Below are 27,791 nucleotides of genomic sequence, written 5' to 3'. Positions count from 1 at the left end.
TGACCTAACCAAACTTTCACACGTAAACAAATAAAAATGGCAAATCAACAAGTAAAATCCGATTTTAAGTAAAAAAAAACCATTAAATCCGGGTTATTTGCGTTATAATCTAATCTTTAAATTATTTTGTACATATTTACTACAAATATTTTATTTTCCGACAATGAGCGTCGAAAAATAGCTGGGAAACCCTTGCGAAACAATTTTACCCCTTGGCAATATATTTGCATTAATTAGTATGTTAAAAAGCGATTTAAAATGTTGATAACATGTTTTCGTATAAAAAGAATCTACTTCAAATTACTTTTGTTCCTATTCCTTGTCGGTTCCGTTCTTCTGTTGTACTTAAAATATCAACACACCAACCCGAGTAAGTTGAGTCCGGAGAAACTGGTTCGGAGTGAGGAAACTCAGGGTTATGAACTGGCACTGACCGAATGGGAATCAAAAATTATACCAGGTATGAAAATATTTATTTATTTACAAATACCAAAAAATAGTAATTACTTGTAAAGTGGCAGCAACAAAAAATTAGAATTAAAAATGCTAAAAATAAAATAACACAAAATATGCATTTTCTTATAGACACCTTATGGCTGTAAGTGATATGCCACAATGCAACATTTGAACTCTTTCTGGTTTGAAGAAAATTAATCAAGATACTGTGAATATTATAGCTTCTGCCTCCCGTCTTTCACTTAACCTAGTAAATCTAAAGGGTTGGTACATTGACCTGTAGAATACCATGCAAGGATATGCAATGTTCTTTTATACATTAATTATTCTCCTAGTTTTTGTACAATTTTATTAGTATTCTGTAGTTTAAGTTAATTCGTTGGGTTTCTTTAGGGTTCTAATTACGTTTGGTTTATTATTTTTATCTATAGTGTTTAGTTTTTAAGCAGTTCATTTTGTTCGAGAGCCCCACTTTGGGCAAAAACAATGAAGATAATTCATTCAGTTTTAATTGTTTAATCAGTTTGTACCTTGGAAACAATTAAACGACAGTCAAGGCGAGTTAGGTTAGTGTTTTTGACGTTGACAATAAAAATGTGTTCCCGTTACAATTGGTGTCAGAAGTAAAGGATATTTGGAAGCTCATTTTAGTGGATGCCTTTAACAAGAAGTCAGGCCAAGATGGAGACCGAGAAATTGATGGAGCTGCTATTGAGGAAGTTTGATGAGCAAAAAGTAGAACAAGAAGAACGAGACCGTAAACAGAAGGCACAACAAGAAGAACGAGACCGCAAACAGAGGGAAGAACAAGAAGAGCGAGACAAGAAACAGGAAGATTTACTAAAGACAATTAAATCTGACCTGAAAGAAAGAAAGAAAGAAAATGTGCTATATTACGTAAGACAACAAAATCTTGTGTACAAGCATCCTAAAAACTAAAAAATTCCAAATTCACTTTAAATTTCAAATTTCAAACAAACATAACATCTAAAACACTTTACCATAAAATTTACACACATTACCAAAATTAATCATAACAAAACAGATTGAGAAAAAAAAAAGCATCTTTTAGATAAATTAAAAAAATTTTAAAAAAAAATTAAACATTAAAAAATAAGTAAAGCTGTCAATAAAACAGAATTTAGAAGAAGTAAATTAAATTATTTAACAGGAAACAAAACTAAAACACTAAAATGATGTCAGAGCACAGGTTAAAAGGTATCATTAAAAAAATCGTCAAGGCTATAATATGCCCTGGATAATAAAAGTGATTTTAATTCCTTTTTGAATCTCTTAACGTCTAAAATTTGTCTGATACATAGAGGAACATGGTTGTAAATTTTTTTGCTAAGGTATATAAGTGAGTTCTTGGTGAGGGAGGATGTAGGGATTGGTAAGGGAAAATCGTTAACCTGACGAGTCATATGACCAGTGTTAGAGGGAGGAAGGAAATGAAGACCTGATAAGGACCATGAAAAATAACTTACTTAATTTAAAAGATAATCTTAAAAGGGAGCAAAAGGAACGAGTTTTACAACTTAAAGAAGATCTGGAGAAGAATCAGAAACAATTAATGACTAACTTTGAAGCAACAGTAGAAGTAGAATTGGGGCAAGTACAAAAAAAGATCCAAGAACTAGAGATAATAATAAGCCTTTATTTCCAACAGGCAACTTGCCCAATAACAGGAAACAGTTGCAAAACAATGAAAAATATAGTTAAAAAAAACACACACAAACAAACCTAAAAGAATGAAAAGAAAAGAAAAAGAGTAAAGTAAAGTCACATTCTCAGAGTCTCTCACTCTCACACTCTCGAGAATTCCTAATGTTTTGAACACATATATTTTGCTCTCCATATTTTGTGCTTTTCCTGCACTCACAGTAAGTTTTAATGTCTGAGTATTACATCATTGGAAATTTGAAAGTCGGCAGTTTTAGTGGAAGTGTTGATAAGCAAATTGTGCATTTGTGCTCTTTAATATTCACAAAAGAAGCTTGATGGCCAGTTAAAGTGTGTATCGTGCTAAAATTCTTTCCATTGTTGACCGGATTGCCCAGATAAATATGGTATGCAGGTGTTTCTGCTAGGCTCCTGGGCCTGTTTTCGGACTGTATTATTGTGGTTGTTCAGTTGAGTTGTAATTGTACAATTTCTAGTACAATTATAGAGTAACAGTGTTGCCGTTCCAGACAATCACAACTGAGAATAGCCTGAAAAATTAGGTCCCTTAATGTCCCTATTTACAGTGGGCTCAACTGCAAACAAAAATAAGGGAATATCAATTTAAAAATTAGTTTGGCTTGTTGGTGTTGCCGCGCCTAGCAATTTTTTTTTTTTTTTACTACTGAACTTTACGAAAAATAAAAAGCTGATTAAAAATGGAGTGTGATGTGTGTAAAACTAAAATTAAACCACTTTTCCAATGTGACACATGCAGAAAAGAAATATGTAAGAATTGTGGGAATTTGTCAGCATCGGAAGTGAAGGTCCTAGAACTAAAAGGTGAGAGAATTTTAAGATTTGATTGCACTGAATGTCAAAGATTTAAACCTCACAAACTTCTTCAAGGAACAATAGAGGATAAAAATAAAATAATAGAAAGCAAAGAAAAAATAATTGCCCTACTACAACAAAAAATAGAAAGTCTTGAATCCAGTAAAAGTGAAGCTCATGTATTAAATTCCTTACAATACAGTGATATCCTTAAAAAGCCATTAAATTATCAAAAACAAACAAATATTCCTAGCCTTATTATTAGGCCAAAAAAACACCAGAACATTGAAAAAATAAAGGAAGACTTGAGAAAGAAGATAAATCCTGCCGAATTAAAGATTAGTGTAAATAGTATAAAAAGTACAAAAAACGGCTATATTCTAGTTAAATGCCAGGGAAAAAATGATATAGATATACTTAAAAAGGAAGCAGAAGAAAAATTGAATGGCTACAACATAGAGGTGACAAAACTAAGAAATCCCCGCTTCAAGATAATTGACTATAAAATAAATGATAAAGGCGATTTAAATAGTGAATTTGTAGAGGCCAGAATCCGGGAACAAAATCATTTTATTGAAGCAATGGACCACCTAGAAATAACTTTCTTTAAACTCAATAAAAAAAAAGATTCTTATACTATCTACGGAAATTGTTCAGCCAAATTATTTCATAAGTTAATTGCAGTAAAGAAACTATATATAGGATGGCAGCGTTACCCAGTATTTGAAGATATAAGTGTACCCAGATGTTTTAAATGCCAAGGATTTTTTCACAAAAATACGGAATGTCCGAATGAGGTCTTTTGTGAGTATTGTTCGGAGAAACACGCAGTTAAGGAGTGCCCAAAAAACCAAAAAAAATGCATCAATTGTATTCATGCAAACGCAAAGTTTAATTTGGAGCACAATATAAATCATGCCGCAAACGACAAAACTTGTCCGTCTTTTGAACATCAAATCACGCTTTTGAAAAACAAAATTGACTATGATGGAAGTTATGGCAAATAATAGGCAAGAGGTAGAAGTGCTACAAGAACTGGACGTTTTAGATAATGCGGATCAACAAAGTACGGACTGTGATTATGTAAGCAAAAAAAATTAACATAGGTTCCAAACTCTTAAATATCATTCATTTTAACATAAGAAGTTTAAAAAAAAATTTTGATCAAATGATAGTTTTTCTACAAACATATAATTTAATATCCTGCGACATTATTGTTTTGGGTGAAACATGGCAATTGGTTGGTAATGAATTTAATATAGAGGGCTTTAAAATGTATTATAATGGGGGAGACTGTAACCAGAATGATGGGGTGGTTGTTTATATAAAAAATAATTTAAACATAAACAAAGTAGAAAATATAAAACTAATTAGGTCGGGAATTACTTTGATTAGGATAACTTTAGCTATAACTGATATACAATATGGCATAACGTGTATATATAGACCTCCCTCGACGGTAGTATCGTCTTTTCTCGATGACCTGGAAAATTATTTATTACGTGAATGTAATCAGCAAACAGAAATACTTCTGGGAGATATAAACATAAATACTCTATCTGAAAATTCAGCTGATACAAATAACTACCTAGCTCTCTTGATGTCTTACGGATTCTACTCCCTTATAACTGGTCCTACACGGGTCACATTAACATCAAGGACCTGTATTGACCACATTTTCCTTAAAAAAAAATTTTTGGAAAACAAAAATAAACATCTTTCTTTTATTTTGGAAACTGACGTTACCGATCACTATCCTGTGTTGCTTAATTTTGCTAGAGACGAGGTTCGGGCAGGTAATGTTTCCAATAATATAAAAATTAAAACTATAAAAATATTAAACAATGAGAAGGCAAAAGATTTACTTATAAAACAAAATTGGGAAAACACTATCTTAAATATTAATGATGTCGAAATTGCAACCAAAATTTTTTATAATGTTGTCGAACATATTATACAAAGCTGTGAAGAGACAAAAATATTAAAACAAAAAATAATTAAAAAAATAAAACCTTGGATAACTGCTGCTATTATATGTTCAATAAAAAATAGGGACAAAATGAAAAGAAAATTGAATAAAAATTATAGTTTGGAAAAAGAACAACAATTTAAAACATACAGAAACTCATTGGGTAAAATAATAAATAAATGTAAAAATGACTATTACAAAACAAAAATTGAGGAATCTAAGAATAATATGAGCAAAATGTATAAGGTTATAAATGAGGTTACAAATCAAATTACTACTAAAGGAAATGACATAATAAAAATAAAAAATAATAACAAAGAATTTTCAAATAACAAAGACATGGCAAACTTTTGTAATCAGTATTTTATAAACGTAGGAGTAAATATGCAAAACCAAATAAAAAAACCAAAAAAACAATTCAAAATTAATCATAACAGTGTATCTTCAATGTTTCTAAAACCAACTAATAGGAATGAAATAATTAAACATATTTTTTCGTTAAAAAACAATTCAGCACCTGGGATAGATACTATTAGCTCAAAATTTATAAAAAAATTTCATATTTACCTTATTGAACCATTGGTTCACATTATCAACCTAATATTTAAAACAGGAACAGTACCTACTCAATTTAAAGTATCAATAATCACTCCAATATATAAATCAGGTGATAAATGTGAAATAGGTAACTATCGTCCTATAAGTGTGATCAATAATTTTTCCAAGCTCTTCGAGAAATGTTTGAAAGATAGACTTATTGACTATTTACAAAAAAATAACATATTAACACAAAATCAGTTTGGTTTCATTGGGGGGCTCAGCGCATCCGATGCTGTCTGCGAATTAACAAAGCGAGTGAATCAGGCTTTTGATGGTGATAGAAAGTGTTTGGCAGTGTTTCTGGACCTAGCAAGGGCCTTTGACACTGTACCGCATGAGCTTTTGCTAGATACTTTAAGATCTTATGGTATTAGAGGTCCAGTGTCAAGGGTCTTTGAAAGTTACTTGGGGGACAGAAAACAGTCTTTAAAAATAAATAATGAGATTAGTGAACCATCTTATATAAAAATTGGAATTCCACAAGGAACAGTTATTGGACCTATACTCTTTATAACTTATATTAACGCTCTTACCAATCTTAAAATTCATGACGGGTCACTGATATCATATGCAGATGACACGGTTGCGGTGTTTCACGGAATTTCTTGGGGAGACACAAAAAAAACTGCAGAACTTGGTCTAGCAACAGTCAAGAACTGGCTGGATTCTTTTAAATTAAGTCTCAATAGTCAAAAAACAAACTATATTGCATTTTCTATAACAGCTGCTAATCGCCCCAGCTTTCAACAAATTAAACTTGAATTAATTGATATCAAGGAAGTTTCATTTACTAAATATCTGGGTATCATTGTGGATAAACATTTAAAATGGGACCAACACATTCTAAAATTAACACAAAACATCCGTAAACTTATTTATCGATTTCATATTTTGAGAAATATCTTAAATGAAAAACTACTAATTTTAATTTATAAATCCTTGGTTGAGTCCTTGTTAAGGTATGGGGTGATTGTCTGGGGAGGTCTATACAAGAATTGTTTAAAACAACTTAATGTAGTACAAAACTTTATTTTAAAAGTTATATACAAAAAACAAAAAAGATTTCCTACACAACAATTATATTCTGAAGAAATTTTTAATATACGCTCAATTTACATATTGTCAACATGCATTTATACACATAAATCAGAAAAAATCAAGAATTATGTTAGTCATTCCTACACAACCCGAAATAATATAAACAGACACCTAAAAATACCAAACATAAAAAAAACTATAGGGCAACGATTTTTAGGATACTTGTCCCCGAAATTTTATAACATCTTACCAAACAGCTTAAAAAATATAAATAATATTAAAAACTTTAGTAAGGTCTGTAGAAAGTTTATTTATTCAAATATAGATAAATTTAATTTTTTTAAATAGTTTTGGGAAGGGAAATTTTATTGGAGAATTTTTGTTTAGTTGTAGATTATGGTTAGTTATATTTTATATTATTACTAAAATTTTGTGATTTCTCAGCATACACAAACAGATGTTACAACATCTAGGTGTATGTTAAAAACAATGACTGTTAACTATTATTATTGAATATAATTAAGTTAAAAATTGTTATAATATAACCAAAATGATTAATAAAAAAAAAAAAAAAAAAAAAAAAAAAAAAAAATTCTCAAAAGTTATCCAAAGAATTAGAACAAATAACTATTAATATGATATAAAAACCCAATTATAAAAGTTTAACAAGATAATCACATATTCAACAAAATTAAATTAAATTAAATTAACTGCAATATACCTACTAACTATAACTTAAACACATGGGTCTTAATCCCAAGAGTAATGATCCACCAAGATATCGACAATCACATGAACCGGAGAGAAATTTATATCGCACATGTGACAGATCCGATTAAATATAGCGCATATTGTATATAGTGGCGATTTCAACAGGATGTTAGTATGAGGCCTTGGCAGAAAGAATGTTAGGGGATGTCTAGCATTAAGCCTAGGCACCATGAAACGTACACCAGAAAGAAGTACAGGACTATCAATGAATCCATTCAGTAACCCATGCAGGAATTTTACAGAGAAGATCATTCTTCTGAGATGTAATGGATGTAGATTGAAGCGTTCCAAGAGTTGCCGATGATCAAACCCTCTTACCGGATATATGCCATCCTGCCTGAAGGCTAAAAACTTAGCAAATCTGCGCTGAACAGATTCAAGGAGACCAACATGATTCTGATAGAGCGGGTTCCATATAATGCAGCCAAACTCCAGTTTTGATCTCACAAAGCAACAGAAAAGCAGTTTTAATGTAGACTCCAAAGTAAAACTCTGAGAACTTCTAATTATGAACCCAAGCCTTCTCAGGGCTGACTTGACTATGTTATTGAAGTGTGGAACGAATGTAAATTCAGAGTCAAAGGTTATACCAAGATCAGTAATTTGCTCTAATCTACTCAAAATAGTATCATTAATAAAGTAATTAAAAAACCACACTACACTTAGCCGCATTCAAGCCTAACCTGTTAACAGCACACCATACCTCCAATGTATTTAGACAGTTCTGAAGAAAAACACAATCCTCCAAACCATATACATTTAAATATAGCTTCAAATCATCGGCAAAAGCCAGACTATGACAAGTGAGTGACTCAATCAAGTCATTTATAAAAAAACTAAACAGGAGCGGACCCAGGTTCGAGCCCTGTGGCACACCCGACGTTACGTTAAAAAGTTTCGATTTAAAGCCCTCATATTCAACATATTGAGATCTACCAATCAAGTAGGAATGAAATAAATTAAATAATCTCCCTGAAAAACCATACTGAGTTAATTTATGCAGCAAAATATAGTGATCTATTCGATCAAAGGCGAAGTCGGTATAAATAACATCGACTTGAGTATTAACATCAAGTGATTCACAGATGTGGCTAGACAGACAGGATAAGTTAGTAACACAAGATCGCCCGCTAAAAAATCCATGCTGGTCTACAGAGATGAGTTCTTTTGCGTGACTAAATAGCGACCGATTCAGGATAATTTCGAAAAGTTTTGAGAAGTTACAGAGTAATGAGATTGGCCTGTAGTTCATGATTAAATCAGAGTCCCCAGCTTTTAAAATAGGTATTATTTTAGCAGTCTTCCAAATTTCAGGGATTTGTTCTGTTGACAGTATTAAGTTGAAAATGTAAGTCAGCGGATCTGCCAGGACACCAATGCAATCTTTAACCAAGAAGCTAGGCACACCGTCTACACCAGATGTTAACTTATTTTTGAGTTTTTTACTGGCCAAAATAATCTGGGAAGCATCAACGTTGGCAATGTCAAAGTGGGGCACATTATCAGACGTCGACGAATGGTTAATGAAATTTGATTGTATAAATGCCTCACCAAAGAACAGTGCAAAAGCATCAACTATGTCTTGTGGGTCTTTTATTACCACGTCATCGGGTAGCCTGATCATACCAGGAATCCTGGTGCCAGCCTTCTTAGAACCAATAAAATTCCAAAAGCTAGATGGGTCCAAAGAAATATTCCTTTCGGTGTCTGATATATACAACTTATATTCATTGCGTATTTGTAGTTTGATAAGGCGTCTAAGAGAATGGAATTTATTTTGAAAGAATGGACAATTGTACATTTTAAAGTCCCTGAAAGCCTTTTCTTTCCTATAAATGTTCCTAATCAATTCTCGAGAATAATAATTTGGAAATCTTCTTTTACGTTGCTGCTTAAGAGGAATGTGTGCGGCAAATATGCCATTCAATATATCATATAAGGCTCCACATGCATCATTAACGTTAGAGGATAAATACACAGTAGACCAGTCAGCTTCAAGGATCGAGTCATAAAGGAGATGGAAGTTGGCCTTTCTAAAATTAAAAGAATGAGATAAGTTTTTATTAAGCTGAAAATTATGGATACGTTGGCCTGAGACGGTAAAATCAATTTCCAGTGCAGGGTGATGCAAATCCTCCAAGACAAAAGGCACGTCACTACGCGAAACAGTACAGGTGAAGTTAGATAAAACAAGATCCAATAGTCTGTTATTATAGTTTAGGATGTGATTACACTGAACAAGATTAAAAGTGTTAGCAAAATTATTCACAGCAATAGACTTCTGACTAACATGATTACCTGTAGGTGAGTTAATAGAGAAATCAGACACGTTAAAATCGCCCACTATTATTACATTATGGTTTAGCTTTGATATTAAAAGTGTAAACTGATCTAGAAATTGCTTGAAAATTACAGATGTGATAGATGGTGGGATGTACAAAACAATCATGTAAAATATCTGTAACCTAATAGTAAATTTACAGCCAACAACATCGATAGAGGGCGCAATACTGTTGCAAAAATCAGACAAACTAATTTTTTCAGACACAATGTCTTTAGAAACTCCACAGAGAACTCCGCCACCTCGTGTGGCAATTACGGATTCAAATTTTCGGTCCGACCGGTAAACATCATAAGTTTTTGGAAATATTTCACCACTAGATATCTCTGGCCTCAACCATGTCTCGGTGATGCATATGGTGTGAAAATCCTGAGCAATGGCGGCAAGAAAAAAAGTCTCAGTTTTAGTGTTAAGACCACGAACATTTTGATAAAAACAAGTTAAGTGGGCATCACTAGCATGTGAAAATAAAGGCGAATCTAGTTTTTTGCTACAATTCTGGGGGAACCATTGATGTATCTTATATAAAGATTATTTTCTCCTTCCTCTTTGCGCTGCTTTAACTCCGATCTGGCTGCCATAAGCTCATTGCGCTGCCGAGGCGTCATGTCTGTCTCGATGAAGAAGAGATGAAAGTAAAACGGACTCCTCTTCATTCCGATCCTGGAATGCAAACAATGATGAAAGTAAAGCCACCAAAATTCGACGGCAAAGAAGCATGGAGTATGCTGAGGATCAGCTCAATTTCGACGTACTGGTGCGTACCTTAAAGGTTATATACGGCGATCTACAACAAGTGTACCAGGCTCAATTGAAATCTAGAAGGCAACAACCCGAGGAACGACTCCAACAGTTTGAGGCCGATGTTGCTCGATTAGTAAATCTGGCTTACCCTTCAGCCCCAACAGAGTTCCGAGAACAAATTTCTATAAATTGTTTTATTGACGGAGTTCGAGATCCAGATAGTAACCACGCTCTAAGGATGGCTCATCATAAAAGTATATCAGAAGCTTTGGCCCATGGACTAGAGTATGAGGCAGGTTTTCAAGCAACTAGAAGGCAGACACGAATAAGACAAATCATAATTTCGGAAAGTGAATTCATCAATCAAATTGAATCATTATTAGACTAAAAGACCATTGCAATGCTGGAATTGCAATGAGGAGGGGCACCTTAAACGTCAATGCCCCAAGCCTTTAAGAGATCCAAGGAACCAGGAAAACTTCAACTTCAAGCTGGCTGGGTGCTACCAAGCCCCACGTATAAGACTAAACTGGCTGCCACATCCTGGACAGAGCTTGGTAGTACCGGGAAAAATATGCGGCCGTGAATGTGAGATGGTAGTGGATACAGGATCAAGTCATACTATCGTGAAGCCGAACATCGTAGCACACTGTAGGCTTTCAGCACCACCCAATTTAATTCTGGAGTCTGCAAATGGAAAAAGGATCCCAATTCTTGGATGGCATGAAGCTACAGTCACCATTGGCTTAACAACATTCCAACAGCCAGTACTAGTGGCAGAAATCATGGATGATGTCATATTAGGATTAGATGTGATGAATGCTCAGCAGTTTAAAATGGATGTATATAACCGGATATTGACGACGAGAAGTGAAGAAATTGTTATGCACCACCTATATGAAGATAAAGTAAATACCAGAGTCGTTAAGTTATTCAAGGATGTTACTATACCAGGAAATTCAGAGGTGGTGGTTAATGCTACAACTGGAGGAAAAGAGGGAGAAACTGTTTTGATTGAGCCCATGGAAAACTGCAAACTATATGGTCAAGGAATTTTTCCAGCCAAGACGTTATCTACGCAGGAGAAATCTACTGTTTTGGTTCGAATGGTAAATTTAAAAGGATATGATCAACACCTGAAACAAGGAGAGAACATTGGCGTATGCTCTGAAGTAGTGGCAGTCATGAAAAATGCTGATAGAAGTCGTTATTCAAACAGACCTTTTCCTGTATGTTTACAAAACCTATTTGAAGAATCTTCTACCAATTTAACCATAGACCAGTGTAGTAAATTGCGACGTCTTCTTGAAGAAAATGAAGATGTGTTTTCCTTGCACGATAATGACCTGGGAAGAACTGATTTGGTGCAGCATCGAATTAACACTGGAGACAATGCTCCGATTAAACACACCGATTAAGCACCTCGAAGAATTCCGATAGCTAAACAAGGACAGGTTTCCTCAATGCTTCAAGAAATGAGGACACAAGGAGTGATAGAACCTTCTCAGAGTCCTTGGACATCTCCAGTTGTGCTAGTGAAGAAAAAGGATGGATCCACTAGATTTTATGTAGACTATCGGCGACTGAATGACATTACCAGGAAAGACAGTTATCCCCTACCAAGAATTGACGACACCCTGGACACGCTATCAGGTTCACAATGGTTCTCAACACTCGATCTAAAGAGTGGATACTGGCAGGTAAAGATGCATCCAGAAGATAAGGAAAGGACCGCATTCTCGACTGGAACAGGCAGTTTACAGTAATGCCCTTTGGACTCTGCAATGCTCCAGCTACCTTTGAGAGACTTATGGAAACAGTTTTACGTGGAATGACTTGGGAATCATGTTAAGTTTATCTGGATAACGTCATCATACTGGGAAAAACATTTGAAGATCATTTAAAGAATATTCAAAAGGTATTTGTTAAACTGCGAGAGGCCAACCTGAAGCTAAGTCCTAAAAAATGTTGCTTATTTCAAAAAAGAAGTTCGATACCTTGGCCATGTAATATCAGAAAAAGGTGTCAAGACTGATCCAGATAAAGTAGAGACAATCGACCCACTGACAAACACCAGTTAAGAAGCTTTCTGGGCCTTTGTACCTATTACAGAAGATTTGTAAGAAATTTCGCTATTCTTGCAAAGCCTCTACATAAGCTCACGGAGGACAAAATGGTATTTAGTTGGTCAACAGACTGTGAAGAAGCATTTCAACGGTTAAAAATAGCACTATGCACATCTCCAATTTTAACATATCCGATTTCTGGACAAACTTTTATTTTGAATACTGATGCAAGTAATGTTGGAATTGGGGCCGTTCTATCACAAAAATATGAAGATGGCGAGCAAGTGATACCTTATTTCAGTGAAACGTTATCAAAACCAGAAAGAAACTATTGTGTCACCATCAGACGAGAGCTATTGGCAGCAGTAAAAGCTATTGAACATTTCCATAAATATTTGCATGGTCAACGATTTATCCTTAGAACTGACCATGCTTCGTTAAAATGGCTGTTTCAGTTTAAAAACCCCGAAGAACAAATAGCTAGGTGGGTTCAACGATTACAAGAGTATGACTTTACAATAGAACATAGGAAAGGCGAATATCACCAAAATGCCGATGCTTTATCGAGTAGACCCTGTATTGAAACATGTTAACATTGTTTTAAAAAGGAATCACGCTACGCTGACTCACAGTGGATATTTAAAATGAGTATATTTTCTCCACAAGCTGAGATCACGAGCCTGTTTGTTTGCCCAGTTGCATTTCTGACCATATTCGATTCTCACGATATTTGTATACGTAGCAAGAAAGAGATAAGTCCTTTTAGAACAAAGATATTAAGTCTTTAAAAAAATACAAAACATAAACATGAATATCTATCTGATTCAACTTATTATTAAGTTTGTAAGTTAATAAACAAAGATATAAAAATCTTATAATTCTTTTAGGTAACGTGAATTGTATTTTGGAATCGAACATATTTTGAACAAGTTTGAGAGAATTTTTTTTCTTTAATGAAACCTCTGGTATATTTTGAAATTCACCGAATAATTATGTACATGTTTTATAAATAATATCCTTTACCTATCTTCAACTGTTTACGAAATAATTATGTTTCAATATTAATTATAATACTTTATTGCAACAGAAATTAAAAAATGTTATTGCACATTCTTAAAATTTATTTTATTAAATGCTGGAAGTGGCCGCTATTAACATAATTTTAAACCAATTATAATTATTTATGTATAGGTATAGTTCATTCACGATGAAAATACCAAATTCATTTAAAATTCAGGTGTTTTTTTTTTCTTTTATTTTTCGGGCACGTCGATTAACATTGTCGCTTGCGCGTTTTTTACAATAAATATTTTCTATACAGGGTACCTCAAGTAGAAACAATGGCGTCAACATTATTTTTTTTTAATGGAATACCCATTTTACAATTCTACGATATTCCCTGAATACTTTTTGTATAGCACACCATAAAAGTCAGCGGTTTGTGAAATTTGAAGTAATAGACTAGTGAAACATACCACATTAAGAAATAAAACTTTATATATTATTTATTTCAACTAATGTTCAATTTTTTGTCAATTCAATGCATTTTTGATCGATTAGTCTCATTTCTTGTTCAAGGCTTTATATTTTATTTGATCTATTCACATCAAGTTGGGACTTCAAATAGCCCTATAAAAAAATCTAATGGGGTTACATCGGGTGACCTTGGTGGCCACCTAAAGTTAGAAAAAGTTGCATCCAGAAATTATCGAACAACAATGGCAAAGTGAGGAGGTGCCCCCCGTCTTGTTAAAACCATATCTCGCTCGTTACTAGGTATGTCAGCCTCTTGTGGATCAAGGAATAAAACAACTGAAGCAGGGATAAGTCCAAACTATAGAAAGTCTAAGTAGCGCTTTCCGTTTAATGTATCTTTGAAAAAAAAGGGTCCAAAGATTCGATATTTCACAATACTTGCCCACATATTAAATTTATGAGGGCACTATGTGTGATATTGTTGGGTCAAATCAGGATTCGATTGCCCAATATCTGCAATTTTTCCTGTTAACGTGTCTATTTAACGTAAAGGTGGCCTTATCAGAAAAAATAATATTTTAAATGAGATTTTCATTGTCATTGTTAGTCCCAAGAATCTATTCACAAATCTGCACTCGACGGTCAAAATGGTCTTTTAACGATTCATGATTCAAGGATGATATTTATTTACCCGAAGTATTCTTGCCACTAATTCTACTGCTAAATTCCAGTTTCTGGAAATTGTACTAATTGCTGGGGATTATTCTCCATTTCTAATAGAACATTTAGCGTAGCATCTTCACATACTTTTGAAGGTTTTGCTTTAGATACATTTCTTACATGGCCGTGTTCCCTAAATTTTGATTCAATTTTGCTAACGGCGGATCTAGTAATTGTAGAACGATCATCAAGAGTTGCATTATATAGATTACAGACTTCTTGTTGTCTACGCACCCGGTCTCCAAAACCAATCATCATGAGTCTTTCAATTCGTTCACTCTTAGTAAAATGCATTTTATTAAAAAATGATGCGTGAAATAACAACTAATATGAACATTTTAATCACAAATGCATGAGAAACTGTAATCAAGTAGGTTCTAAAATTGGAAATTGTTCGAAAATAATAAGGTCTTTTTACTTTCTAAGAAATCACATAAAAATTAATGTTATATACATTCTACTTGAGACACCCTGTAATCAAAATTTTCATTGCAAAGGACATATTGAATCAAATGGACAACAAATTAAATATTGGTCGCAATAAATCTAGAATTAATTATTATTTTTTAATGTCTTATGTTTCTTTAGACATATGGTATGCTATACAAAAAGTATTCAAAATATATCATAGAATTGTAAAACATCATGATATTCGATTTAGAAAAATGAAGGGTGACGCCTTAGTTTCTACTTGGCACCTTGTATAAAATTTCATTTATTTATTCAAAATTGCTCCTTTGATCGTGAATGCGCTATATAATCAATTATTTCAATTACCTGTAAATACTTGTATATATAATCTTTTAATAAGTGTTAATTATTTAAAAAAATTCAACTGGATTGTTAATTGGAAATATTTACAATACACTAAACCAAGACAGAAAATTGAAACAATAATTATCCTTGGCTGCGATGAGGAAACTCGAACATACAACGAAGTTCGAATAATTTTGAAGTCTAAATATTTGAATAGAGCACCTGTAAGTCAGTAGCAATGTAATTAATATGAATATCTTTCTTGTATTTTGTAATCTAATTAAAAATAACAACCTCGATTTTGCTCGGTCAGCAGAAGGTATCCTCTCTTGCCTATTAAAAAACTAAGCCCTGGCAAAATCGAAACATATCTACAAGCTAGACAAAAGCACACATAGTATAAATCCATTGAAAATAAGTAGACTGAAGTTTTGAGATAAAAAATTGATTTAAAAAATGCTTAAAGGTGTTAAAATTAATTAAAATAATAAAAATACAAACATTTCAAAGGAATCAATCATATTTAAACGTTATCACAATAAAACTCATTCAGATTATTGTAAACACTACCAAGAAGAAAATTGCAGACTCTCTTCCGAAATAGCTGAAAGAAAAGAGAAAAGTTCAATAGCAAATGATTATAGATTTTAATTTTGATTTCTTAATTAAGGTAGAATGGGACATTTGCAATACTAAATTAGCAGCACTATACAAAATCTTCTCCGTAAAACTAACTAACACACTTTTGAAAAACCAAGAAGAGAGTGCTGACTACACAAACCCCAAAACCTTATGCCGTGTAATAATCTCGACTCGACCGGACTGGAAATACACCTAAGTCGATAATCTCAAATTGCATTCTGTGACGTCATCAAAATTGTGGCGAAATACTTCTTCAATTGACTCAAATGCTCAATAACGCCTATTAGTTATTAACGCCTATTATTATAATGTTTTGAATTACTCAGAAAAGTATATATTTTCTCGAAGACGGTGGGATAATAAAAGACCAACTTCAATTTTAATTCGATAATTCGAAAACGTGTAAAAAAGTATTGTTAGAGTAGAAAATTGATCGCCCTAAATCCCGGCTATATTATTTAAAATGCAAATATTTCAAACGATTGTGACAATTTTTTTTCTATTACTTTAAGATGAAAATAGGTAAATTAAGTTAAATTAATAGGTTTTCGGAAGCTTTTCAGGTATTTTTATATTTTACACATGTAATTATCATAACATTTAATAACTAATATTAGCAATAATTAAATTATTTTAACTTTCAGTACGTAATTTCCAATACATAAAATTTCTAAAACAAGAGTAGTCATGATTCGATATCTCTTTTATTCTGATTGACCAATTTTTTTGTGAGAAAAATATTATTTTTATAGTATAATTGAAAAAAAATTTAACTCAAGAAAATTTAATCTAAAATCTTGCGAATAACTTATTATCAGAAGAAAATTCTGAAGAAGTCAATTTACGAGTAATAAATACATTGAAAAATCAAGCTACGTCAATAAATGACTCGCCATATAAATTTACTTTATATTTAAGCCAATAACTTTCCTTATTTCGACGGTAGAGCATAAAGACTTATACCTAATATTCTATGAAAGAAATGAACCAATACCCAAAATATAACAGAGTTATGAGATTTATATATTTAACTAATTTAAAAAAAAAATTTATACATATATATATGGTGGAAAAAACCTATTTTCATTGATTTTTCCATTTCATCTACATTAGTTTTGCCTTCATTAAGAAAAAAAACATAAATCCGTAGACTTTTATGGGATCCGACCTCTTCCCTTGATATTGTGGTACACCTATCTAATACATATTACCTATAGCCGTAATGAAATATAAAATATTAGCGAAAGGTTTTTAAAATATTGTCCTTAATCATTTCGTCCTAATTTATTATATTATCGTCCTAAATCACTTGTTCAAAGCTACATTATCGTCACAGTGTAGACCTCTTTGATTACTTCTTAGTTTTTCGTTGCTACTCTACGTTCTTCTATAGTTTTCATTTGTATTAATACAGAAATAGTTTATGGGTAAACATAAAAGATAAACAAAACCTAATTTTGTTTTACAAAATGGCAATATTTGATCTGGCAACATCGTTGGATCTCGCGTTGTGCGGTGACTTTAATGATATACAAGGTCGGATCTCGAGTTTCACCATATATTTACTGGATCTCGGGTTGATATAGATACCTAGTATATATAAAAGGGTTGAAAAAATGTACCCCTCCAACGATCCCATTAATTGAACTACTTTGTTAAATATACTAACAAATTTTTGCTTCCATATATTAAGGGCTTCAGGTGGATCTCAGGTAGTCCACGATATGATCGGATCTCGACTTGATAGAAAGAAGTGTTTATATATATTTAACATGATTATGCATTTATCATTATACAGAATAGCTTAGGTCCTACATAGTACTACTATATAGGATTTTGTAAGTTTACAAGATTTTGTGCAGCCATTCCAATATTTAGCCAATGATCAATTTGTTTTTTTATAAAATGATGTTTTAAGCATTAACCTTACAGTTGCCTTAATGAATGCCTTAATGAACAACTTCATGTTCAAGTGAAAGTAGGTCGCTTTCCTTGAATGAAAACAAGTTCTGTACGGTATCTCCTGTTTTTAAAACATTTAAATATTTTTGATCTTTACACTGTTCAAATAACTTTCGAACCAATAAACTCCCAATGACTGCAACTTATTGATAAGAAAACTGTATTGAACCCTGTCAAAGGCCTTATTCTGAAATTCAAATTGTAGGTTTGGGTTATTTGGGTGAACCGGCTGCCTTAGACGGAGAAGATGCCCTGGCAGGAGAAAAGGCCTTAAAGAAATTCGCCTTGAACACAGTACTGAGTGACCGGATGCCCTTGGACCGCAAACTGAGGGACCCACGAAACACTAAGTAAATAAAACCTTGAAAATATTTAAATCATTTTTTACAATGTACAATTTTAGGTGTAAAGAGTTGAGCTACTCGCCGAAAATAAAAGCATCTATAATTGTGATATTTTACAATGAACTTATGTCTGTTATACTAAGGACTGTTTGGAGTGTTCTTTTACAAACACCCAGTCATTTATTGGAAGAGATTATTTTGGTGGATGATTGCAGCACTGATGGTAAGAATCCTTTTAAATATTCAAGTAGTAATTGATTAAAATTTGAGTGAAATTTTCAGATAAACTAAAGCATTTATTAAGTTACTATTTAGAAACCAGGCTGAAAAACTACAATGTGAAACTGATAAGGCTCAAACATAGGATGGGACTTATAAGGGCCCGGCTTCAGGGGGCCAGGGAGGCCAAAGGAGATGTACTGATATTTTTAGGTTAGGATTTGTTTCATTGTTGTTATTGTTTATGTTTATTTGAGTGTTTTTTAGATGCCCACTGCGAGGCAACCAAAGACTGGATTGAGCCGCTGCTTTCCAGGATAGAAGAGGATCGTACGGCCGTTTTGGTACCTATAATTGATGTTATCGAGGCGAATACTTTGGCTTACTCCACCAATGGTACAGGCCAGTTTTATCCATTGAAATTGTTAAAGTAGGAAGTTTTTAGGTGATCAGAGTTTCCAAGTGGGTGGTTTCTCATGGTCAGGCCATTTCACTTGGATCGACATCCAGGATGAAAACGATCGTGGCAAAGTGACACCCGTAAAGTCTCCTACGATGGCCGGAGGCCTGTTTGCCATGGATCGAAGGTTTTTCTGGGATATTGGGTCTTACGATGAGCAAATGGACGGGTGGGGCGGCGAGAATTTGGAGATGTCTTTTAGGATATGGCAGTGCGGAGGGAGACTAGAAACGGTAAGTTGATCCAGAGAAATGTTCAAATTTAGTTAGAGTCAAAGTCAAAAGTTTATTGAAATGCAAATTTGCTGTACAATTTACAAAGAATTCCTAAATTTACAATAAACATATAACAAAGTGTACTTAGAGGTATAGTACAAATAAAATAAAATTAACCTAGACATACATGCACGCAAATTACAAGTCATTAAGGTTCTGCAACATAAGTATAGAGAGGTCAAGAAATTCTGTGAAAGAATAATTAGCAAATCTCAATAAAACTTTTTTAATGACAATCAGCGGCGGCTCGTCAGGGTAGGCAAGGTAGGCGCCGCCTACCTTATAAAATTCACTTGTAAATTTAAAAAAAAATTTCCATTATAATTTATATAATATAATCATTTTTTTTAATGTAATATTAAAATATCTGATAAACCTCCTAGTCTAATGTTAATACGCATGCATCTATCGCCACTTTCGTGAAACCTGAGCTAGTCTAAAGCGACTCGCCTCATAAAATCAAATGAATACGACATTATATATGGGAAGGCGATATTTCCAACCGCCTGTATTTAATGGTCTCTACGGCGGCAATCTCCCATACAAAACTTACAGCGGCCGACGTGAAACAAAATTATTCTATGCGACAAAAAGTGCACTGTTAGGCGGACAATTCGGGCGCCTTCGACCGTCTTCGTCAATTCGCTCGAAGCGCTCGTTCGTCGATCGATAAAGGGGAAAGTGCTGGTGATTTTAGAGTACGATTGTACTAAATCTAGCACAAGTGGAAAAAAATTTAGCACGCAATACAAATTCTGTTTTCTTACTTAAATGTAAAAAATATTAAAAATGTACATTTTTCATGGCAGTCTAGGTGTTTTGTTGTAAATGTTCAAGCAATGACTACGATTTTTATAACGTATTTGATTTTTAGTACAATTGGGTGAGTTTCAGTATGATAATTAAAGCACGGATGAGATGAGCCCTCGTTCAATGGAAAATCAATGGTGGGGCGGGATTTTGTGCTGTGGCGACTTTGTTGCACTTATTTAAAACTACATAGGAGCAATAAAGATGGTGATGGTACTAATACTAATAATATGATAGGAGGAAAATAATTCCAGATTTTTCTTGGGGGGGTTTTGTTTTTATTCATTAACGGTTTGTGGCTGGTTTCTTCCGTTTCTTTCAGCTTTGAAAGATTTTTCTGCTGTCGTACGTCGTATGGTTGCTTCTCCATTGAATTTTGAATTTGGTTTATATTAGATAAGTATAAGTATATTAGAATAATAATTGTGCTATTACAGTTTGTAGAGGTAGTAGAGGTACCTATTAAGGGGTTGTATATTTTTGAGAATATTATAATATAGAGTAGAAAGTAGGTAATTTTTGTAGAAGTAGAGGTGCATACCTACCCTAGTTGTTTGATCCTTTTACTATTTTTTTTAGAATGGCCAATAATCTCGCCGAAACCCCTGTGCATGATGTAATGTGTTCTTTACAAGAAACCCCATTTTCCCGTCTAAATGAAAATGATCGTAGGGAAATAATTTCTATTGGTCACCCTACACCCCCCCTTTTAATTTTAAAACCTGACAAAAAGCAAGGCCAAGCATTCTCGCGATCCTTTAAGACCCAGTGGTTCGAAACCCATCAATGGTTATGTGGTAGTTATTTTAAACAAAGTTTGTTTTGTTGGCCTTGTATACTTTTAGGAGGTAATAGAAATAATGTTTGGATGTCTCAGGGTTTTTGCGATTTAAAAAATCTGTCAGCTAGCATAAAAAAACATGAATCGTCAAAACCTTAGTCTAAAGCGCTTGCAAAAAAATAGTAGCACTATACAGGATGCATTAAAAATACAGGCTTCTTTGTTTTTAAAATCCTATAACGAGGATGTAGGAAAAAATAGAAATTTATTGAGCTATTTGATTGATGTCACTTGTCATCTTGCAAAACAAGAATTATCTTTTAGAGGCCACAATGAAAAATCCGATTCTTTTAAAACGGGCAATTTTCGTGAAACATTTAACTTGTTAATTAAACGTGATATCGAAATGCAAAACCATTTAAAAAAAATAGGCAATAATTTTTCTGGTTTGTCTAAGACTATCCAAAACGATATAATAGGTTGTATCTCTGAACACCTTTTGGAGACAATACATAAAGAAATAAAAGAAGCATTATTTTTTTCTGTACAAGTTTATGACACTACTGACATTTTAGAAAAATCACAATGCGCTATTTCGGTCAGATATGTAAACTGTCACCAATCTGGTGACATTAAAGAGAGATTTTTGGGATTTTTTGATGTAAGTTAAGATAGAACGGCAGACGCGATGTACGAATTAATTGCTTCTGTTTTAAGTCCTTTCGATTAAGAAAAATTTAGTTGGTCAATGTTATGATGGCGCTAGCGTAATGGCTGGTTCGTTAAATTGTTTGCAAAAAAAAATTAAAGACGATGCTCTATTAGCTTTATTTACACATTGCAGTGCGCACCGATTAAACTTAGTTCTACAGAATGGAGCAAAAACTATTAAAAATTGCCTAATTTTTTTTGCGAGCGTAACTTCAATTCCCGGCTTCTTCCATCAATCTGCAAAGTGAACATTTATTTTGGACTCTATAGTTGGAAAAAGGATACCGACTGCTGTAGATACCAGATGGGCTTCACGTTCAAAAATCGTTCATCTTTTAGATTTAAAATGGAATGACTTAAAAAAAGTTTTTCAAACAATTATTGACGATCAATCTTCATCATCCGAGTCAATTAACGGGGCAAAGGGATATCTTAGATTTATGAAAGGTTTAGAATTTTCTTTTTTAACCGCGGCTTACAAAAATGTATTTGATATTACGGATCCACTATTTAGTATTTTGCAAAAAAAGTCTTTAGATATAGCTTATTGTCAAAAATAGGCATTTTTAACAAAAGAGGGTCTACAGTCCTTGCGGAATGAATTAACCTTCGAACAATTTTTTGAAGAGGCAAAAATTAGAATTTCAGGCGATATGATAGATAGCTTGGATAATCCTACACCATCAAAAAGAATAAAATTATTAAACACTATCAAAGGGGATGAAAAGTCTTCTTTGCGAATTTTATTTTATGAGATTATTGATAATATTTCGACGCAAATAGATGTTCGGTTTGCAGATCTATCGCAGTTAACTTATTTTGCATTGGTTGATTCTTCTAAGTTCCAAGAGTATAAGAAAAATTTTCCAACTTCTTTAGTTACAAGTGTCACCAACCTTTATAAAAATATTTTTGACAAACAGCAACTAATTAATGAGTTAAGTGTAATTTTTCACGATGAAGAACTAACAACATTAAATGTAGAGTCGATTTTAAAACATTTTATAGATAATGGTCTTAAAGAAATATTTCTCCAAGCTTTTACGCTTATTGCTACAATACCAATTACAAGTACATCAGTTGGAAGACATTTTTCATGCCTTAAACGCATAAAAACATATTCCCGAAATAAAATAGGATGAGCGCTTATCATCACTTGCTTTAATTTCCATCGAAAAGGAACTCTTTTGCATTTTACAGGGATCTGATAATTTTACAGATTTAATAATAAGTAGGTTTGCACTTTTAAGGGACAGAAGAATGAACCTTATTTATAAAATTTTTGTTAAAATTAGTTGTTTTACAACTAAAAAAAAAAACAAAAAAAAATTTAAAAAATCAAAAATTAAAAACAAAATCTATGTTAAGTATAAGAATATTATGATATCTTTTAGTTAAGTAGTATTCAACTTTAATCTTTTTTAGAAATAGTATTAAAAAGAAGAAAACTACATAAGCTCAAAGGTGCATAATTAAATAACCATGCATTTTTGGTAAGTAAGTAAAAAAGATCTATGTTAATAAAAATGAATTTATTTGTATTTGTTTATAATATAGAAGAATATTTACTGCATCTTTGCATCTTATAGTAGGTATCTGTCAATAACAGTAGGTAGTGTATATATCTAAGGATTTAGTGAAATTAAATGAAATATGGATATAACACAAAAATTACGATCATAATTTAAATTCATACAACTTTGTAAAGGTGTGTTTCATTTTGTTTTTTTTGTTTCCGCATTTTTTTTTGTTGATTGAAATCTAAATTTTAAAAAAATATTTTTAGGTAATTTTTTTTTAAAGATTTCGAAAACGTTATTTTTTCTTAATTTTAGTAAATTATTAATGAAAAGTGGCCGTGGCACCACAATTTTTTTTTAAATCCCGAAAAAGCGGGGGGAGGGGGAACTCGGGCTACTCGGTGTGCGCACTGTTATAATAATATGTCGCCTACCTTAGATTACAGGGCGCGAGCCGCCACTGATGACAATATCAAATTATCGTCTATTTAAGTTGCGAATCGTTAAAGGCAATAAATTATACATGAGCTCTCCATAGTGGAAAATAGTATTTCTATTTAAAGTGCTCTAAAGAGAATGTTACTGAGTTGCAGTACAGTAACCAAAGAACAGGATGCCATACCTTAGGTGAGGGACTTCTTTTGAATAGTAGTCTAATCAACATTTTAATTCATCAATAAACACTTTAACTTAACTAGCAATAGGTATTTACCATCTAATCTGACTGGTCTAAAAGCCTACCAGTAGAGTGTAAAGTCTTCCATAAATACAAGCATGAAAATAAAAAGTAAAAAGTGATTCCCTTAATGATTCCCTTTAATTTTCAGGTGCCTTGTTCCAGGGTGGGTCATATTTTTCGGGACTTTCATCCCTACTCGTTCCCGGATAACAAAGACACCCACGGGATAAATACCGCCCGATTGGCCCACGTCTGGATGGACGACTATAAAAGGCTGTTTTTCATGTACCAATCGAATTTGGAAAATAATCCGATCGTGGGCGACCTCACCCACAGGAAACAGCTCAGACAAAAACTGCGATGCAAAAGTTTCAAATGGTAAATAGAAATTCAATTATGGGATTATTTTGATAAAATAATTGAAATATTCTTAAAGGGGGCTTAAGAGAAGAAATAGTAGTTAAATTTAGAGGACATTTTTGTGCCTAGCAGCTTAGGAGCCAATCTAAATATTTTCATATTTGTTTAACGTTCATATAGACGGATTCCTCAGGATGGTTTTAAAAGTAAAAACGTCGTTCGAGTGTAAAAATTCCGAAAGTTATGGTAGTTTTTAATTTTTTTGCCTTCTTTCATAGTAAATGTCCACTACTCTTAGGAAAATTGCAGGAAATAATTAGAATATTGCTAAAAAAGCTTTAGTCGAAGAAATAGCATTTAATTCCTAATAGTTTCATCTGAGAACGTTCCTTATACCTTAAAAACTTTTGAGTTAATAGAATTTTTGTCAGCCAGGGTCCAAGAGTTACCGAATTTGAGTATCAAGATTTTTATTTAATAGTAGACATTTTTGGTCCTACACTACTTTAAGCTACTCAAAGTATTTCCATAATTTTTTTGTACAATAGTATAGAGGATTTCCTGAGCATGGATTTCAGCAGTTTGGACAGTTTTGTTCCCAGGATCTAAAAAAAATTACGCTTTAAAATTAAGGTGTACTAAAGTTTTATTACACTTTATTGCGGGTTTTAGGTACTTGGACAACGTTTACCCGGAGAAGTTCGTGCCGGACGAGAACGTGTTCGCTTACGGGCAAGTGAAAAGCGAATTCGACATGTGCCTCGACGATCTTCAGTTGCCCGACGATAAAGTCGGTCCGTTGGGTCTTTATCAGTGTCATCAGTACCTTGCCATGTCCCAGTTTTTTTCCTTAAGTAGGCATGGAGAACTTAGAAAGGTACGTACGGTAGTGAATAAGGAATTTTTTTTTTTTTTGAGAAATTGACAAGGAGTTGAGTAAGACACTATTTTTTGGAGATAATGAATTTTTAAACTCGATTATGGTAGTTTAAACTTATTACAAGATGTTCAGGATCCAAATAAAGGCAATTTGCAAAATATTTAGTTAAAATTTGGAATTTAACTAAATATTTTGCAAATTGCCTTTATTTGGATCCTGAACATCTTGGAGAGGCCAATTTATCGTTAATTTTGGATTTTTTTAATAGATGTTACGCAAATACTAAATGCTAAAAACTCGCTACAAAATCTATTTAAAACGGAAATAAATATTTTATTAATTTACAGCAATCTTTTGGTTTTTTAATTGAGAAAAACTAGGTAGGTATGCGGCGCTAACTGTTTTTTTTTTGAAAATTCAGACTTATTAGAATTACCAAATATCGATTGTCTGGTATCAAATTATTTGTAAAATAATACAATTTTTAATTATGGTAATGAGCCACCCTGGTTCTATTTGAAAAAAATGAGTTATAGCCAATAATACGATTTTGCAAACTTTAGACGCATCTACGAAAGCCGTGAAAAATTATTGATATTTTTCTAACTGATAATATTTTTTTCACAGTAAAGAAGAACTTTGAAAAAGTGAACACTGTCCTAAGGCATTTCATGATTGGACAATATTTTAAAGTTATTATAGTTAGACAGATATTGTCATTGGCGTACCCAACTAGCATTTTTGGCAACAGCTACGTAATCGCGACTATAAAGAATACTTTAAAGTTGTGGTTACTAGTCGCGGGAACCGTTTAGGCACCGTTCTGTTACCACTTTTTTACCAAAATTGGGAATGATTTTGCTGTAGCAAATACGTAATTTTAATTTAAACTTCTTTTTAACATCCCATAGTGGTTTTCGGGATGTCATAAAGTAGTAATTGTGCAGTGCTAGTTACTAAGAAGTTACTGAGACAATATTATGCAAACATTTTGATTCTCTTTCTTTGTCAACACAAATAATTTTATATGTCCGTCTTTATTCTAAGTGATGGCGTTGTATCGGGGTTAATCTACTTCATATTGTATTTAATTTAGCTGATATTATTATCGCTTACCGGAGTGGAAAAATGTAAACGAAGCAAATTTTATTGTTAAACATAGGCAATATAGGACGAAAATAAAGAACGCCTCATTAAAATAATGACTTTTAATAAAAAAATTTACCAAGTCTAAATATTTAAATTTAATTTTTTAAAGAAGGTAGATAATTTTTTTCACTCCTCTTTACTCCTATGAATCTAAGAAGTTTATAATTTAATAAAAATTGCATAAAATGTAAAAGTATTCCGATTTTAGCAAATTCATAAAATCGTGCAATACCTTTTCACAAAATAGAGTCAAATAATTTAAAAAAATATGGCAAATTGTTGTTAGAGTTACCAAGAAGTTTCTTTTGTTACTTCAAAGTAAAAATGACTTAGGAATAACTAAATTATTTCAAAAAAATGCTACTATAAAGTATATTTTACTGCATAGTAGAAATAATTACTTAAAGATAATTTGCTTTAATAGCCAAGGTGGTAAATATTACTTTAAACAAGAAATAAGGGTAACTATTTCGGTCTTGTTACTCATAATATTACTTCAAAGTGTATTACTGCGTGGTAATATTTTGATGTTCCTATGTAGTCGCAAGAACTTGAAACTTTGTAATCGCGCTTACTTAAAAGTTCCCATTTAATCGTCCCACCGACCAATATTTTCTACTTTATAGTAACGACGTTGTAAAAGTAATTAGGTCAGGTCGCTAAGCGGTATCAGCTACCATCAGAGTTACCGCAAAGTAATAATTACTATATAGTCAAGTATTAAGTTAATATTACGTATTTCTTACTACTATTTTTTACTTGGCAGTTATTTAAACTTATAAGATATTTTTTTGTTATGTAAGATTTATTACTTGAATAAAGTAATATAGTCAAACAATGTTGTAGCCGTAACTAAAATTGCTAGTTGGGTAGTTTCAATTTTTTGGAAAAATTTGGTCAGAATCTTTAAAAAATTTTAAAATTCGAAAACCGTAAACATTTCACTAAGGTCATATTGACATATTTCGATAGCCCTTAGGAAGGCCTAACTAACCCCAGTTAAAAGGTTTTAGAAGTTCAACGGGACACCCTGTATATACAAGTCTGGCCAATTCAGATCTTGGGTGCCAAAACCAATAACATATCTACACCATAAGTTAAAATTAATAGAAATTGTACCGATTTCAGGAAAACGTATGTGCGGAAGTAATGAACGAGCAGGAGGTGCGACTGACCGAATGCCACGGACACAAACGGGAACAGTACTGGATTTTGTACAAAAACGGGACCATTTTCAACCCGGAAACCGGGAAATGTTTGAGCAGCGACGGTGTGGAAAACGGGAAGGGGTTAATAGTTGAACGGTGTAAGGGCGGGGTCTTTCAAAAGTGGACTTTTACCAATACGAATACCAGTGCCGTATTGATCTGATAACGCACTAGGGTTGTGTTTAATGTGTTATAATTTGTACTCGAAGACTTATTATTGTACAGGAATATGTTTAATATATATAAATGGGTATTTTTTGAGTTGGAGTTTCTTTTTTCTAACAAGCTTTTATTAGCTCAGGTTGTATCTAGGTATGTATCCAAAAATCGCATCCATTATTCTCTGAGAGACCAACAT

General features: G+C 32.8%; 1 protein-coding gene and 1 long non-coding RNA gene across 2 annotated transcripts; both read left to right on the top strand.

The window, feature by feature from the left end:
- On the top strand, positions 1-27,694 carry LOC126733523 (polypeptide N-acetylgalactosaminyltransferase 1). The gene is made up of 9 exons (XM_050436857.1): positions 1-460; positions 18,243-18,387; positions 18,441-18,604; positions 18,664-18,813; positions 18,868-18,996; positions 19,046-19,293; positions 23,985-24,214; positions 24,869-25,073; positions 27,354-27,694. Exons 1-9 carry the CDS (start codon positions 259-261, stop codon positions 27,594-27,596), a joined length of 1,716 nt encoding a protein of 571 aa, XP_050292814.1. The 5' UTR covers positions 1-258; the 3' UTR covers positions 27,597-27,694.
- LOC126733536 (uncharacterized) lies at positions 19,794-23,976 on the top strand. The gene is made up of 3 exons (XR_007659749.1): positions 19,794-20,218; positions 23,063-23,130; positions 23,597-23,976. It is a non-coding gene; the product is annotated as an uncharacterized LOC126733536 (long non-coding RNA).
- Positions 27,695-27,791: the final 97 nt, after the last annotated feature.

Source organism: Anthonomus grandis, chromosome 2, assembly GCF_022605725.1.
Source record: "Anthonomus grandis grandis chromosome 2, icAntGran1.3, whole genome shotgun sequence".
NCBI lineage: Eukaryota > Metazoa > Arthropoda > Insecta > Coleoptera > Curculionidae > Anthonomus > Anthonomus grandis.
Note: the sequence above shows the minus strand (reverse complement) of the source record. Positions and strands in the feature narration are given on the sequence as shown.

Coding starts and splice junctions, on each gene's coding strand:
- LOC126733523 (XM_050436857.1), top strand. CDS start 259: ATGTTGATAACATGTTTTCGTATAAAAAGAATCTACTTCAAATTACTT. Junction 18,997..19,045: donor TTTGGCTTACTCCACCAATG/GTACAGGCCAGT, acceptor GGAAGTTTTTAG/GTGATCAGAGTTTCCAAGTG. Junction 24,215..24,868: donor CGATGCAAAAGTTTCAAATG/GTAAATAGAAAT, acceptor TGCGGGTTTTAG/GTACTTGGACAACGTTTACC.